This window comes from Siphateles boraxobius, unplaced genomic scaffold (genome assembly GCF_051911475.1).
Source record: "Siphateles boraxobius isolate OS27281-9 unplaced genomic scaffold, OSU_SipBor_1 137, whole genome shotgun sequence".
Taxonomy (NCBI): domain Eukaryota; kingdom Metazoa; phylum Chordata; class Actinopteri; order Cypriniformes; family Leuciscidae; genus Siphateles; species Siphateles boraxobius.
The window spans coordinates 2,353,026-2,370,000 of record NW_027508741.1 but is presented as its reverse complement, the minus strand read 5'-3'; the positions used below and the strand labels follow the sequence as shown (position 1 = coordinate 2,370,000).

At 31.6% G+C, this 16,975-nt stretch overlaps 1 protein-coding gene across 1 annotated transcript in view; it reads left to right on the top strand.

Annotated features, from left to right (window-relative positions):
* LOC143738088 (CREB-regulated transcription coactivator 2) overlaps window positions 1-16,975 on the top strand; it is a 55,230-nt gene that overhangs the window by 4,162 nt on the left and 34,093 nt on the right. Inside the window, exons 2-3 of the mRNA XM_077229980.1 lie at window positions 5,283-5,384; window positions 5,485-5,601. Of these exons, the coding sequence (XP_077086095.1) occupies window positions 5,283-5,384; window positions 5,485-5,601 (219 nt within the window). The remainder of the gene's footprint in view (window positions 1-5,282; window positions 5,385-5,484; window positions 5,602-16,975) is intronic.

Genomic DNA, 16,975 nt, shown 5'->3' with positions numbered 1-16,975 from the left:
GATTAGGTTGACCTCTGACCCCTGACCCTGAAACATGCTCTTTTGCTCATGCGTGTGTAAACATGTTTCATCTTCAGCACTGGAGAGTTGATGTTTACAGTATCTTTACCATATTGCTTCACACTGTATATTTAACCCAGGGTTAAACAGACGTTAAACCTTATTTAAGCAGCAGGAAATGCCTCGGATTGTTGATCCGGTTTTGCAGCGATTCCCAAACTTGTTCTGTCAGCCGAACCCATTTGACCTAAAATGATTTTTTCAAGAACCACCTGAGATTTATTTCAATAATTTAACAACACGTTCCCGTTTACAGTTCTCTGATGTGCCTAAATGGTCACATCACAACACATAAAATATTTAATCTTTTTTAGTAAGTGTTTAATTTTGAATGTTTTTATTTGTAAAATATTTACATATTTTACTTTTTATTTCATTCATTTTTATTAATTGTTTTATTATGTTTGTTTTTTAAAATATTAATTTTAATTTGCCATTTAACGATTTGATTAACTGTAGTAAGTCCTTTTTTTTTTTTTTTTTTTCCTTTATTTATTTTTAAACAGGGACAATGCAAAATATACATTAACCTTAAGAGGAGAGATGCATTTTACCAGGTTATAGCACTTGTGCTAATTTTCACCTGTAGTCCCTGGGCAGGCTGATGTCAACAGATACACATATTAATAAAATCATTCCTCTCAAAAACAGCACAAAAAAACACAATAAAAGAAGAAGAAAAAGAGTCACACCCTTCATTCATTCTTCAACATTCATTTACAAATACCCTCTCACATACACGTCAATTACAATACATTATGCAAGCATGTTTGTTTTAAAAGAAGCCATTTTTTGGCCCGGTCTGAAAAAGTGCTAAAATGTACACATGTGGTCAGCTCCGTTGGCAACTGATTCCATTGTCTGATGGCCACACATGAGAAAGCTGAGCTGCCGAATGCTGTTTTACACTGAGGAATACTACACTCGCCCCGGACAGTGGATCGAGTGACTCTAGTTGCAATTTCTGAGCTCAGTGAAATAAACCTTTTTAACGGAGGGCCTGCAGTACCATTTATTATCTTAAACAAAAGACAGATATTTGAATATATGACTGTATTTTCAAAACTTAAAATACTATGTTTTTTAAGAATATGACAATGATGAAACAACCTAGATTTCTTGTCATGAATCTTAAGAGATCTTTTGTACAATGATTCCAGGGACCTTAGTGCTGTTTTACATGCTTGTGACCAACTCGTCATGCAGTATCGAAAGTGCGGAATTATCATCGCATTCAGATATAAATTAGATGCATCTATGGTCAAAGAGTTCCTAATATATCTAAAATGTGCTATGTTCATTTTCAACGTGTTGGTTATCTTTTTAATATGTTTTTTAAAATTTAAATTTGGGTCAAGAATGACTCCTAAATATTTAATTTGGTCAACCCTTGAAATTTCCTGACCCTCAATAATAATTTTTGGTTCAGTTTTACATAGCGAGGACTTGCGGCGGTTTGTGAAAAACATAGAAACTGTTTTGTCAACATTCAAAGTTAAGTGAGATTTTTTTAGCCAAATGGAGATATTTTTCATTTCCTCAGTTAACTTTCGAGCAACATCCATAACAGTTTTGCCATGAATATACACCACTGTGTCATCAGCATACATTATCATTTTAGCATTAATACACACAGACGGAAAATCATTAATATAAAGAGAAAACAACAAGGGCCCTAATATAGAGCCCTGAGGCACACCCATAGTGCATGCTTGTAAGGGAGATGATACATTATTTATTGATACACACTGTTGCCTTGCACTAAGAAAAGATTTAATCCAATTTATTGTACTTATACTAATAGAGAAATGTGTTAATTTATCCATTAGTAGTTCATGGTTTACTGTATCGAAAGCCCTACGCAAGTCAAGAAAGATCGCCCCTACAACACCTCCACTATCCAAACTTGATTTTATTTCTTCTATTAAGTAGCAACATGCTGTCTCCGTTGAGTATCGTTTTCTGAAACCAAACTGGAGAGGATGTAATGCAGTATTGCAATCAAGATGTTCCACTAACTGTGCTGCAACTACTTTTTCAAAGACTTTGGAGATAGTAGGAAGAATGCTTATAGGTCGATAGTTAGAGACCTGGAGCTTGTCTCCTGACTTGTGTATAGGCTTTACTATAGCTGTTTTCAAAGATGTGGGGAAGATACTTTCATTTATAGACTGATTTATAACTTTAGTTAACACTGGAGTTAAAATTTCCTTGTGCTCTTTTAAAAACACAGAATCAATGGAAAAAATGTCTTTAGATTTACTATTATTTATGTGTGATATTACTTTCAAAACTGTCCTTTCATCTACATGAGACAATTTAAAGAATGACTCATCACAATTAAAGTTATATATACAAATTGGTTTCGGGAACATATCTGCCAGATCCCGCACCGAATTTAAAAAATAATCATTAAAATGTGTTGCCACCTCTATATTATCATTTTGAATAACTCCATTTATTTTAAGTTGTACATGATCACAATTTGTTTTTTCTTTACCAAGTAATTTGTCCATACTTTTCCAGAGAAGTTTACTATTGCCTTTTGCGTCTTTAATCATATTTAGATAGAAGTTTGCCTTGGCTTTTCGAAGCTGCGAGGTAACCTTGTTCCTTAGACTTTTATATACATAATGATCAGTGGTCAATTTTGATTTAAGAAAGGTTTTAAGTGCCAGGTCTCTCTGCTTCATTAGATCCCAGAGAGAGTTACCAAACCATGGCAATTTCTTTTTATTAGTTTTATTTCTCTTTAATTCTGTATATTTAGTAACGGTCTCCTGTAAAGTTAAGGTAATATTATTACATGTATACTCACAGCCTTTACTGTCAACTTTACACTCCCAATCAATTTCATTTAAATCATTCATCAGTGCAATTTGATTTCTCTTAGGAATATGAAGAATTTTACTTTGATTTTTTAATTGCTGTTTGTCCCTATTCCTGGATTTATTTATTTTTCTAGCAACTAGAGTAAGGTTGTGATCTGACAAACCTGTTATTAAATTATATGTTTTGGTAACCCTATCTGGTTTATTTGTAAATATGAGATCAATCAAAGTTTGAGTTTTTTTTGTTAGTCTAGTTGGCTTGTTTATCATTTGAGTCATTTGTACCGAGTTTGTAATATCCTTAAGTTTTTTCTTTCTTATTTTATCAAGCCAGTTTATATTCAGATCACCCATTAACAGAGTTTCTTTTCTTTCATATTTTTTAAGTATTTCAGCTAAGCCAAGATAAAATTCATTTGTCGCATTTGGTGGTCGATATACAGCAAATAAAATGAATGACATTTGTGCTGAAAGGGTTATAGTAACACCGACGCACTCCAAGGTTTGCACTGGAATGTCTATTTGATGACTATTGATGCTGTCTTTCACAAAGATTAAGACTCCGCCTCCTTTCCCCTTCCCTCTGTCCCGCCTGTAAACATTATATCCAGGAATTGAAAACACGGATAAAGGAGTCATGGATGTTAACCAAGTCTCTGTAAGACACAGGTAATCAAGATTTGAGTCCAAAAGTAGATGTTCCAATTGTTCCGTTTTTGAAATCACACTGCGTATGTTTATATGTCCGCCAAATATTCCTTTTGGTTTTGTTTTAGGATTCCAGAGTACCGATGCGTGATTAACTGTTTGAAAGAGTTTAGTGTTTTGTTGTTTGGAGGTGACAATAGTCTGCAGCGAGATTAATTCTGCAGTTTTGGACGCACAGCATGCTGATATGTTACCTTGTAGTATGGAGGTCACTGGTGTTGCCGTGGATGTATTCAGCTGCGGTGAATGTTGTACGACCATAGGGCCCGGATTTGCATGAACATCCCCGCATAGTAGTAGCATAATGCAAAGAATCAACGCATATCCTTCCTGAACCTTTGCATGACGAGCTACTCTCCGTGCGCGTAGCTGACCGCTGTGTTTATCCTGATAAACGGCTCGCCCACCGTCCAGTACGTTAGAGTAGATTATATACTGGCTCCACGAGTCCAGTGGAGCAGCGATCGTCTTTGGCACACCGCCAGATGAAGTTGAACGTTCACAAGCAGCTACCCAGCTCCCAAACATTTGTGTAGTAGTGAGAGCCATCAAGTAAAGCACCACAATTAGCACACTTAAGGCCCGGGCATTTGTATCTTTTGTCAATGGCCATAAAGTCTTGGTTTTTACGGCAGTTCTTATATCAGGCAGCTTCCCAGATGTCTTTAGGATAGGTGAAAAATCAGCGCCTGCCAAGCTGCTGCTGCTAGCTACCTGTACTGCTGCCGATGCCGCCATCTTTTTCTCCAAGTGTTTTATTTTCAAATTATTTATTCATATTAATATATAATTTTTTGTTATTTTTAAAATTAATTAATTTAATTGATTTGTGACTTGTATAATTAAGTTACCTTTAGTAAATGTTTTGGTGTTTTTTTATTTTTAAATGATCCATTTTACTTTGAAACTTTTAAGATTCAATGTTTTTTTAGTCAGTGTTTTGTTTTCTTTCAAATTATTTATTTTAATTTGAAATTTAACAATTGATTAACTTTTAGTAAGTGTTTAATTCTGATTATTTTTTCAAAATTATTTGTTTGTTTTAATTTTACATTTTTATGATATCATTGATTTCTATCAAACGTTTTATTTAGATTTTTTTTATTTTCAAAATATTTGAAGTAACTTTGAGTAAGTACTTAATTTTGATGTTTTTTCAATTTTAAAATTAATTATTTATTTTAATTTGTCACTTTAGTTAATGTTTTTGGTGTTTTTAAATGATCAATTTTAATGACTTAATCCACTTTTATGATTTAATGTTTTTTTTAGTTAGTGTTTTATTTAGTTTTTTAATTTTAATTTCACATTTTGAATTAACTTTTAGTAAATTATTTATTTTGATGATTTCTTTCTTTTTAATTGAACTTTTTTATGATTTAATTTTTAGTAACATATTTTTTTCAGATTTTTATTTGAAAATGATTAATTTGACCTTTTCATTATTATGAATTTTCTGTTTGTTGTTTTTATTACATTTTGATATAATTATTGACTATTTTCATCACAAACCCCAGTTTGGGAAACCCCAATTTTTTTTGTAAGTTTTGGATGTCAAATTATGATTCAAGTAAATGTCAGGTAATCAGACTTCCTGTCCATTTTCCACACTGAAAATGGAAGGTCAAGTCGAGCACATTGCATTGTGGGATATTAAACGTCTCGCCTGGTGCTTGTTTGCAGGTACAGGCACAGAAGGTCCGATTGGCCAGATCTCAGGGCCCGTATTACGGCGGATCTCTGCCAAATGTCAACCAGATCGGCAGGAGCGCCTCAGACCTGCAGGTTTGTGTGTCATCAGCACTCAAATGTGTGCCCTCGGCAGCTCATCACGGATCTGACACCCCTGTGTGTGTGTGTGTGTGTGTGTGTGTGTGTGTCTCAGGAGGGCTCGTTCCACTCTCCGCTGGACTCCAGTCGCTCCACTCGGCATCATGGTCTGGTGGAGCGAGTGCACAGGGACCGACACTTCATCTCTCCCAGCAGACCCTACAGGAGACAAGTATCCTTCAGTCAAGCCGAATAGGAGTGAACAATAATAATAGGAGTGAACAATAATAATAGGAGTGAACAATAACAATAGGAGTGAATAATAATAATAGGAGTGAACATTAATAATAAGAGTGAACATTAACAATAGGAGTGAACATTAATAATAAGAGTGAACATTAACAATAGGAGTGAACAATAATAATAGGAGTGAACATTAACAATAGGAGTGAATAATAATAATAGGAGTGAACATTAATAATAAGAGTGAACATTAATAATAGGAGTGAACAATAATAATAGGAGTGAACATTAATAATAGGAGTGAACATTAATAATAAGAGTGAACATTAACAATAGGAGTGAACATTAACAATAGGAGTGAACAATAATAATAGGAGTGAACATTAATAATAGGAGTGAACATTAACAATAGGAGTGAACAATAATAATAATAGGAGTGAACATTAACAATAGGAGTGAACATTGATAATAGGAGTGAACAATAATAATAATAGGAGTGAACAATAATAATAATAGGAGTGAACAATAATAATAATAGGAGTGAACATTAATAATAGGAGTGAACATTAACAATAGGAGTGAACAATAATAATAATAGGAGTGAACATTAACAATAGGAGTGAACAATAATAATAATAGGAGTGAACATTAACAATAGGAGTGAACATTAACAATAGGAGTGAACAATAATAATAATAGGAGTGAACAATAATAATAATAGGAGTGAACAATAATAATAGGAGTGAACATTGATAATAGGAGTGAACAATAATAATAGGAGTGAACATTAACAATAGGAGTGAACAATAATAATAATAGGAGTGAACATTGATAATAGGAGTGAACAATAATAATAGGAGTGAACATTAACAATAGGAGTGAACAATAATAATAATAGGAGTGAACATTAACAATAGGAGTGAACAATAATAATAATAGGAGTGAACAATAATAATAATAATAGGAGTGAACAATAATAATAGGAGTGAACATTGATAATAGGAGTGAACAATAATAATAATAGGAGTGAACAATAATAATAGGAGTGAACATTGATAATAGGAGTGAACAATAATAATAGGAGTGAACATTAACAATAGGAGTGAACAATAATAATAATAGGAGTGAACATTAACAATAGGAGTGAACAATAATAATAATAGGAGTGAACAATAATAATAGGAGTGAACATTGATAATAGGAGTGAACAATAATAATAATAGGAGTGAACAATAATAATAGGAGTGAACATTGATAATAGGAGTGAACAATAATAATAGGAGTGAACATTAACAATAGGAGTGAACAATAATAATAATAGGAGTGAACATTAACAATAGGAGTGAACAATAATAATAATAGGAGTGAACAATAATAATAATAGGAGTGAACAATAATAATAATAGGAGTGAACATTGATAATAGGAGTGAACAATAATAATAGGAGTGAACAATAATAATAATAGGAGTGAACAATAATAATAGGAGTGAACATTGATAATAGGAGTGAACAATAATAATAATAGGAGTGAACAATAATAATAATAGGAGTGAACATTAATAATAGGAGTGAACAATAATAATAGGAGTGAACATTAACAATAGGAGTGAACAATAATAATAATAGGAGTGAACAATAATAATAATAGGAGTGAACATTAATAATAGGTAGTGAACAATAATAATAGGAGTGAACATTAACAATAGGAGTGAACAATAATAATAATAGGAGTGAACAATAATAATAATAGGAGTGAACAATAATAATAATAGGAGTGAACATTAATAATATGAGTGAACATTAATAATATGAGTGAACAATAATAATAATAGGAGTGAACATTAATAATATGAGTGAACATTAATAATAGGAGTGAACAATAATAATAATAGGAGTGAACAATGATAATAATAGGAGTGAACAATAATAATAATAGGAGTGAACATTGATAATAGGAGTGAACATTAATAATAGGAGTGAACATTAATAATAGGAGTGAACATTAATAATAGGAGTGAACATTAATAATAGGAGTGAACATTAATAATAGGAGTGAACATTAATAATAGGAGTGAACATTAATAATAGGAGTGAACATTAATAATAGGAGTGAACATTAATAATAGGAGTGAACATTAATAATAGGTAGTGAACATTAATAATAGGAGTGAACATTAATAATAGGTAGTGAACATTAATAATAGGAGTGAACATTAATAATAGGAGTGAACATTAATAATAGGTAGTGAACATTAATAATAGGAGTGAACATTAATAATAGGAGTGAACATTAATAATAGGTAGTGAACATTAATAATAGGAGTGAACAATAATAATAGGAGTGAACATTAATAATAGGAGTGAACATTAACAATAGGAGTGAACAATAATAATAGGAGTGAACAATAATAATAATAGGAGTGAACAATAATAATAATAGGAGTGAACAATAATAATAATAGGAGTGAACAATAATAATAATAGGAGTGAACATTGATAATAGGAGTGAACATTGATAATAGGAGTGAACAATAATAATAGGTAGTGAACATTAATAATATGAGTGAACATTAATAATATGAGTGAACATTAATAATAGGAGTGAACATTAATAATAGGAGTGAACATTAATAATAGGAGTGAACATTAACAATAGGAGTGAACAATAATAATAATAGGAGTGAACATTAACAATAGGAGTGAACATTAATAATAGGAGTGAACAATAATAATAATAGGAGTGAACAATAATAATAATAGGAGTGAACATTGATAATAGGTAGTGAACATTAATAATAGGAGTGAACATTAATAATAGGAGTGAACAATAATAATAATAGGAGTGAACAATGATAATAATAGGAGTGAACATTAATAATAGGTAGTGAACATTAATAATAGGAGTGAACATTAATAATAGGAGTGAACAATAATAATAATAGGAGTGAACAATGATAATAGGAGTGAACATTGATAATAGGAGTGAACATTAATAATAGGAGTGAACATTAATAATAGGTAGTGAACATTAATAATAGGAGTGAACATTAATAATAGGAGTGAACAATAATAATAATAGGAGTGAACAATGATAATAGGAGTGAACATTGATAATAGGAGTGAACATTAATAATAGGAGTGAACATTAATAATAGGAGTGAACAATAATAATAGGAGTGAACATTAACAATAGGAGTGAACAATAATAATAATAGGAGTGAACAATAATAATAATAGGAGTGAACAATGATAATAGGAGTGAACATTGATAATAGGAGTGAACATTAATAATAGGAGTGAACATTAATAATAGGAGTGAACAATAATAATAGGAGTGAACATTAACAATAGGAGTGAACAATAATAACAATAGGAGTGAACAATAATAATAATAGGAGTGAACATTAATAATAGGTAGTGAACATTAATAATAGGAGTGAACATTAATAATAGGAGTGAACAATAATAATAATAGGAGTGAACAATGATAATAGGAGTGAACATTGATAATAGGAGTGAACATTAATAATAGGAGTGAACATTAATAATAGGAGTGAACAATAATAATAGGAGTGAACATTAACAATAGGAGTGAACAATAATAATAATAGGAGTGAACAATAATAATAATAGGAGTGAACAATAATAATAATAGGAGTGAACAATAATAATAATAGGAGTGAACATTGATAATAGGAGTGAACATTAATAATAGGAGTGAACAATAATAATAGGAGTGAACATTAATAATAGGAGTGAACATTAATAATAGGAGTGAACATTAATAATAGGAGTGAACATTAATAATAGGAGTGAACATTAATAATAGGAGTGAACATTAATAATAGGAGTGAACATTAATAATAGGAGTGAACATTAATAATAGGAGTGAACATTAATAATATGAGTGAACATTAATAATAGGAGTGAACATTAATAATATTAGTGAACATTAATAATAGGAGTGAACATTAATAATAGGAGTGAACATTAATAATAGGAGTGAATAATATTAGTGAACATTAATAATAGGAGTGAATAATATTAGTGAACATTAATAATAGGAGTGAACAATAATAATAATAGGAGTGAACATTAATAATAGGAGTGAACAATAATAATAGGAGTGAACATTAACAATAGGAGTGAACAATAATAATAATAGGAGTGAACATTAATAATAGGAGTGAACATTAACAATAGGAGTGAACAATAATAATAATAATAGGAGTGAACATTAACAATAGGAGTGAACAATAATAATAATAGGAGTGAACAATAATAATAATAGGAGTGAACAATAATAATAATAGGAGTGAACATTGATAATAGGAGTGAACATTAATAATAGGTAGTGAACATTAATAATAGGTAGTGAACATTAATAATAGGAGTGAACATTAATAATAGGAGTGAACAATAATAATAGGAGTGAACAATAATAATAGGAGTGAACAATAATAATAGGAGTGAACATTAATAATAGGAGTGAACATTAATAATAGGAGTGAACATTAATAATAGGAGTGAACATTAATAATAGGAGTGAACAATAATAATAGGAGTGAACAATAATAATAGGAGTGAACATTAATAATAGGAGTGAACATTAATAATAGGAGTGAACATTAATAATAGGAGTGAACATTAATAATAGGAGTGAACATTAATAATAGGAGTGAACAATAATAATAGGAGTGAACAATAATAATAGGAGTGAACATTAATAATAGGAGTGAACATTAATAATAGGAGTGAACATTAATAATAGGAGTGAACATTAATAATAGGAGTGAACATTAATAATAGGAGTGAACATTAATAATAGGAGTGAACATTAATAATAGGAGTGAACAATAATAATAGGAGTGAACAATAATAATAGGAGTGAACATTAATAATAGGAGTGAACATTAATAATAGGAGTGAACATTAATAATAGGAGTGAACATTAATAATAGGAGTGAACATTAATAATAGGAGTGAACATTAATAATAGGAGTGAACAATAATAATAGGAGTGAACATTAATAATAGGAGTGAATAATATTAGTGAACATTAATAATAGGAGTGAATAATAATAATAGGAGTGAACATTAATAATATGAGTGAATAATAATAATAGGAGTGAACATTAATAATATGAGTGAACAATAATAATAGGAGTCAACATTAATAATAGGAGTGAACAATAATAGGAGTGAACATTAACAATAGGAGTGAACAATAACAATAGGAGTGAACAATAATAATAATAGGAGTGAACAATAATAATAATAGGAGTGAACAATAATAATAATAGGAGTGAACAATAATAATAATAGGAGTGAACATTGATAATAGGAGTGAACAATAATAATAATAGGAGTGAACAATAATAATAGGAGTGAACAATAATAATAGGAGTGAACATTAATAATAGGAGTGAACATTAATAATAGGAGTGAACATTAATAATAGGAGTGAACAATAATAATAATAGGAGTGAACATTAATAATAGGAGTGAACAATAATAATAGGAGTGAACATTAACAATAGGAGTGAACAATAATAATAATAGGAGTGAACATTAATAATAGGAGTGAACATTAACAATAGGAGTGAACAATAATAATAATAATAGGAGTGAACATTAACAATAGGAGTGAACAATAATAATAATAGGAGTGAACAATAATAATAATAGGAGTGAACAATAATAATAATAGGAGTGAACATTGATAATAGGAGTGAACATTAATAATAGGTAGTGAACATTAATAATAGGTAGTGAACATTAATAATAGGAGTGAACATTAATAATAGGAGTGAACAATAATAATAGGAGTGAACAATAATAATAGGAGTGAACAATAATAATAGGAGTGAACATTAATAATAGGAGTGAACATTAATAATAGGAGTGAACATTAATAATAGGAGTGAACATTAATAATAGGAGTGAACAATAATAATAGGAGTGAACAATAATAATAGGAGTGAACATTAATAATAGGAGTGAACATTAATAATAGGAGTGAACATTAATAATAGGAGTGAACATTAATAATAGGAGTGAACATTAATAATAGGAGTGAACAATAATAATAGGAGTGAACAATAATAATAGGAGTGAACATTAATAATAGGAGTGAACATTAATAATAGGAGTGAACATTAATAATAGGAGTGAACATTAATAATAGGAGTGAACATTAATAATAGGAGTGAACATTAATAATAGGAGTGAACATTAATAATAGGAGTGAACAATAATAATAGGAGTGAACAATAATAATAGGAGTGAACATTAATAATAGGAGTGAACATTAATAATAGGAGTGAACATTAATAATAGGAGTGAACATTAATAATAGGAGTGAACATTAATAATAGGAGTGAACAATAATAATAGGAGTGAACATTAATAATAGGAGTGAATAATATTAGTGAACATTAATAATAGGAGTGAATAATAATAATAGGAGTGAACATTAATAATATGAGTGAATAATAATAATAGGAGTGAACATTAATAATATGAGTGAACAATAATAATAGGAGTCAACATTAATAATAGGAGTGAACAATAATAGGAGTGAACATTAACAATAGGAGTGAACAATAACAATAGGAGTGAACAATAATAATAATAGGAGTGAACAATAATAATAATAGGAGTGAACAATAATAATAATAGGAGTGAACAATAATAATAATAGGAGTGAACATTGATAATAGGAGTGAACAATAATAATAATAGGAGTGAACAATAATAATAGGAGTGAACAATAATAATAGGAGTGAACATTAATAATAGGAGTGAACATTAATAATAGGAGTGAACATTAATAATAGGAGTGAACATTAATAATAGGAGTGAACATTAATAATAGGAGTGAACAATAATAATAGGAGTGAACATTAATAATAGGAGTGAATAATATTAGTGAACATTAATAATAGGAGTGAATAATAATAATAGGAGTGAACATTAATAATATGAGTGAATAATAATAATAGGAGTGAACATTAATAATATGAGTGAACAATAATAATAGGAGTGAACATTAATAATAGGAGTGAACAATAATAGGAGTGAACATTAACAATAGGAGTGAACAATAACAATAGGAGTGAACAATAATAATAATAGGAGTGAACAATAATAATAATAGGAGTGAACAATAATAATAATAGGAGTGAACAATAATAATAATAGGAGTGAACATTGATAATAGGAGTGAACAATAATAATAATAGGAGTGAACAATAATAATAATAGGAGTGAACAATAATAATAATAGGAGTGAACAATAATAATAATAGGAGTGAACATTGATAATAGGAGTGAACAATAATAATAATAGGAGTGAACAATAATAATAATAGGAGTGAACATTGATAATAGGAGTGAACAATAATAATAATAGGAGTGAACAATAATAATAATAGGAGTGAACATTGATAATAGGAGTGAACATTAATAATAGGAGTGAACAATAATAATAGGAGTGAACATTAACAATAGGAGTGAATAATATTAGTGAACAATAATAGGAGTGAACAATAATAATAATAGGAGTGAACATTGATAATAGGAGTGAACAATAATAATAATAGGAGTGAACAATAATAATAATAGGAGTGAACATTGATAATAGGAGTGAACATTAATAATAGGAGTGAACATTAATAATAGGAGTGAACATTAATAATAGGAGTGAACATTAATAATAGGAGTGAACATTAATAATAGGAGTGGACAATAATAATAGGAGTGAACATTAATAATAGGAGTGGACAATAATAATAGGAGTGAACAATAACAATAGGAGTGGACAATAATAATAGGAGTGAACATTAACAATAGGAGTGGACAATAATAATAGGAGTGAACAATAATAATAGGAGTGAACATTAATAATAGGAGTGAACATTAATAATGGGAGTGAACATTAATAATAGGAGTGAATAATAATAATAGGAGTGAACATTAATAATAGGAGTGAATAATAATAATAATAGGAGTGAACATCAATAATAGGAGTGAACATCAATAATAGGAGTGAACATTAATAATAGGAGTGAACATTAATAATAGGAGTGAACATTAATGATGGGAGTGAACAATATTAGTGAACCTTAATAATAGGAGTGAACAATAATAATAATAATAGGAGTGAACAATAATAGGAGTGAACATTAATAATAGGAGTGAAAATTAATAATAGGAGTGAATAATAATAATAATAATAAACTTTATTTTATAGAGCGCCTATAAAAGCAGCTTCTCGAAGCGCTGTAGATAAAATCACAATCCACCGGAAAAGACAAATAAAAGTTAATAAAAACAAAAGCAGCAACATTAATAATAAAAAATAGCTGTAAAGCGATCACGAAGAGACATCAGCAGTCAAATGCAAGTTTAAAAAAATGTGTCTTGAGAAGAGCTTTAAAAATGCCAAGAGTCTGTGCTTCCCTTAGTTCAGGAGAGTTCAGGAGAGAGAGTTCCAAAGTCTAGGAGCGTAAACAGAAAAAGCCCTATCACCCATAGATTTTAGATGTGTTTGTGGAGCAGTTAATAAATTGCACTGTGAGGAACTTAGTCTGCGATTTGGAGAATAAGTGATTAATAAGCCAGATAAGTATTGCGGAGCTAAGCCGTGTAAAACCTTGTATGTCAGCATCATGATCTTAAAGTCAACACGGAACCTGACCGGGAGCCAGTGTAAGGACTTCAAAACTGGAGTAATATGGTCAAATTTCCTGGTTCCCGTCAGGATCCGGGCGGCAGAGTTCTGAACATATTGCAATTTGTTAATAGTGGTTTTAGAAACTCCAGCTAAAACAGCATTACAATAATCCAGCCGTGAGAACACAAATGAATTAATCAACCTTTCAGCGACAGATAGGTTTAGCATTTGGCGTAGTCTGGCAATATTTCTGAGATGGAAAAAGGATGCCTTAATTGTGCTCTGTACAAAAAAATCAAAATTGAGGCTGGTGTCAAAAATTACACCAAGGTTCCTGATTGTACTTTGGGTCTCTAAAACAGAGCCATCAACAGACAGGGACAGTGGAGCCGCTTTGCGAATTTGATGACGGGAACCTATAAGCATAACCTCAGTTTTCCCGCTGTTCAGGCAAAGAAAGTTATTGTTCAACCATGCTTTTATCTCAGAGATACAGCCAGAAAGATAACAAGCATCGATGTCTTCACCAGATTTAGAATGGATGTAGATTTGGGTATCGTCAGCATAAAAGTGATAGTGGAGACCAAGCGATCGCAGCAGATGCCCAAGTGGAGATAGATAAATATTGAAGAGTAGAGGGCCCAGAACTGATCCCTGAGGAACACCAGTGAGCACTGAGCTAGTGTCAGATCTAAAGCCACACATAGAAATGAAATTGGAACGGTCAGTAAAATAGGATTTAAACCAGTTTAAAACTGGCCCGGACACACCAAAGAAACTTTCAAGACGGGTAAGTAATAGACCATAATCCACAGTATCAAAAGCAGCTCGAAGATCAAGAAGAATGAGAAGTGAGGTAGCTCCAGAATCAGAGGCCATCAACAAGTCATTGGTAACTTTGACCAACGCCGTTTCAGTGCCATGTAATTTACGAAAACCTGACTGAAGGGGTTCAAAAAGGTTATTGGTTGTAAGATGATTAAGGAGTTGAGAGGCAACAACACGCTCAAGTATTTTTGCCAAACAGGGAAGATTAGAGATGGGACGAAAATTGTTAAAATCATCCACAGAAACATTATCTTTCTTTGGTACAGGCGTAACAGCAGCAGTCTTTAGTACTGCTGGAATGACCCCAGTTTCCAATGATTCATTTATAATGCCAAGGATAATAGGGCACCACACAGGGAAGCATGATTTAAATAAATTCGTTGGAATTGGATCCAGCAAGCAAGTGGTTGATTTCATGCTAGATACCTCCCTTGTGAGAGCCTCAGAATCAAGCAGTGAGAAATGAGTAAAAGAAACACCAGTGAACCCAGATGAACAAAGGAGTGAAGTGGCACAGTCAGGGTTAAAGGAAATTTCTTTGCGAACACTAACAATCTTCGAATTAAAAAACTGTAGAAAAGAATCACAGAGCTGCTGGGAAACAGGCAAAGTGGTAACAGGATTAACTTGAAGCAATCTGTTTATGGTTTGGAACAAGTGTCTGGGATTATTTTGATTATTTACAATAATCTGCGAGAAGTAAGAGGATCTTTCAGTCTCCATAAGAGCACGATAACCCCCCAGAAGATCCTTCCACTCTTGATAGTAGACACTCTGACCAGTAAGGCGCCATTTGCGCTCCATTTTCCGACAAGCAGCCTTTCTAGAGCGCAGATTGTCATTATACCAGGGAGCTGAGCGGGCGAATGTGACCTTACGAGACCTTAGAGGAGCAAAAGTGTCAAGATTAGGAGCAAGAGTGAAATTTAGCTGCACAACTTTCTCCTCTAGTTATAAGGGATGAAGATCGCTTAGGATGGAAACCACAGAATTGGAGAAAGCTGTCTGGTCGATAGACTTCCAGTTCCGGAAGGTTACTGTTCGGATGGTAGGCTCATTTGAGTGATACAGTTAAAGGTTAAAAAAGACAGCTGAGTGATCGGACAGTCCAATGTCAATAGATGAAAACGCAGACACAAATGAGCCATTAGCGATCACAAGATCCAGTGTATGACCCTTATTATGGGTTGGGTCAGTTACAAACTGTGTGAAACTAAAACAGTCAATTAACGACAAAAATTCCTTAGCCGCTACTGAGTGACTCCGGTCAACATGAATGTTGAAGTCTCCCACGATTAGAATTCTGTCAAACTTCACAGTTAGCATCGACAAGAAGTCCGCAAATTCTGAAAAAAAAGCTTCATGTGTCTTAGCCTTAGGTGGTTTATAGACCGTAGTGATGATGGTGGACACAGGAGCGGAAATACTCAAAACCAGACATTCAAAAGAAGAAAACTGAGGAACAGTCACAGAGCTTGTGTGCAACTTCAGGTTATAAACCACAATAATACCTCCACCTCTGCCAGATAGCCTCGGGCGATCTAATACTCCAAAGCCCGCTGGAGTGATCTGGTTAAACAGGAGCCCATCATTTTCTATGTGCCAGGTTTCTGTTAAGAACAACAAGTCCAGCGTTTTATCTATAAGAAAGTCCGATAAAAGTAGCGCTTTGTTGTTCACAGACCGCACATTAAATAGAGCGGCGTAAGCCTGGCTCTGAGACGAAGATGACAGAGGTTTAATCTCCATGCGGGGAACCGATATTAAATTACTGTGAACAACACCAGTATGGAGCAGTTTGTTGGTCTTACGTCGACAGCTAGGGACATAGATGTTAGGAGAAGATGAGACAGCAAG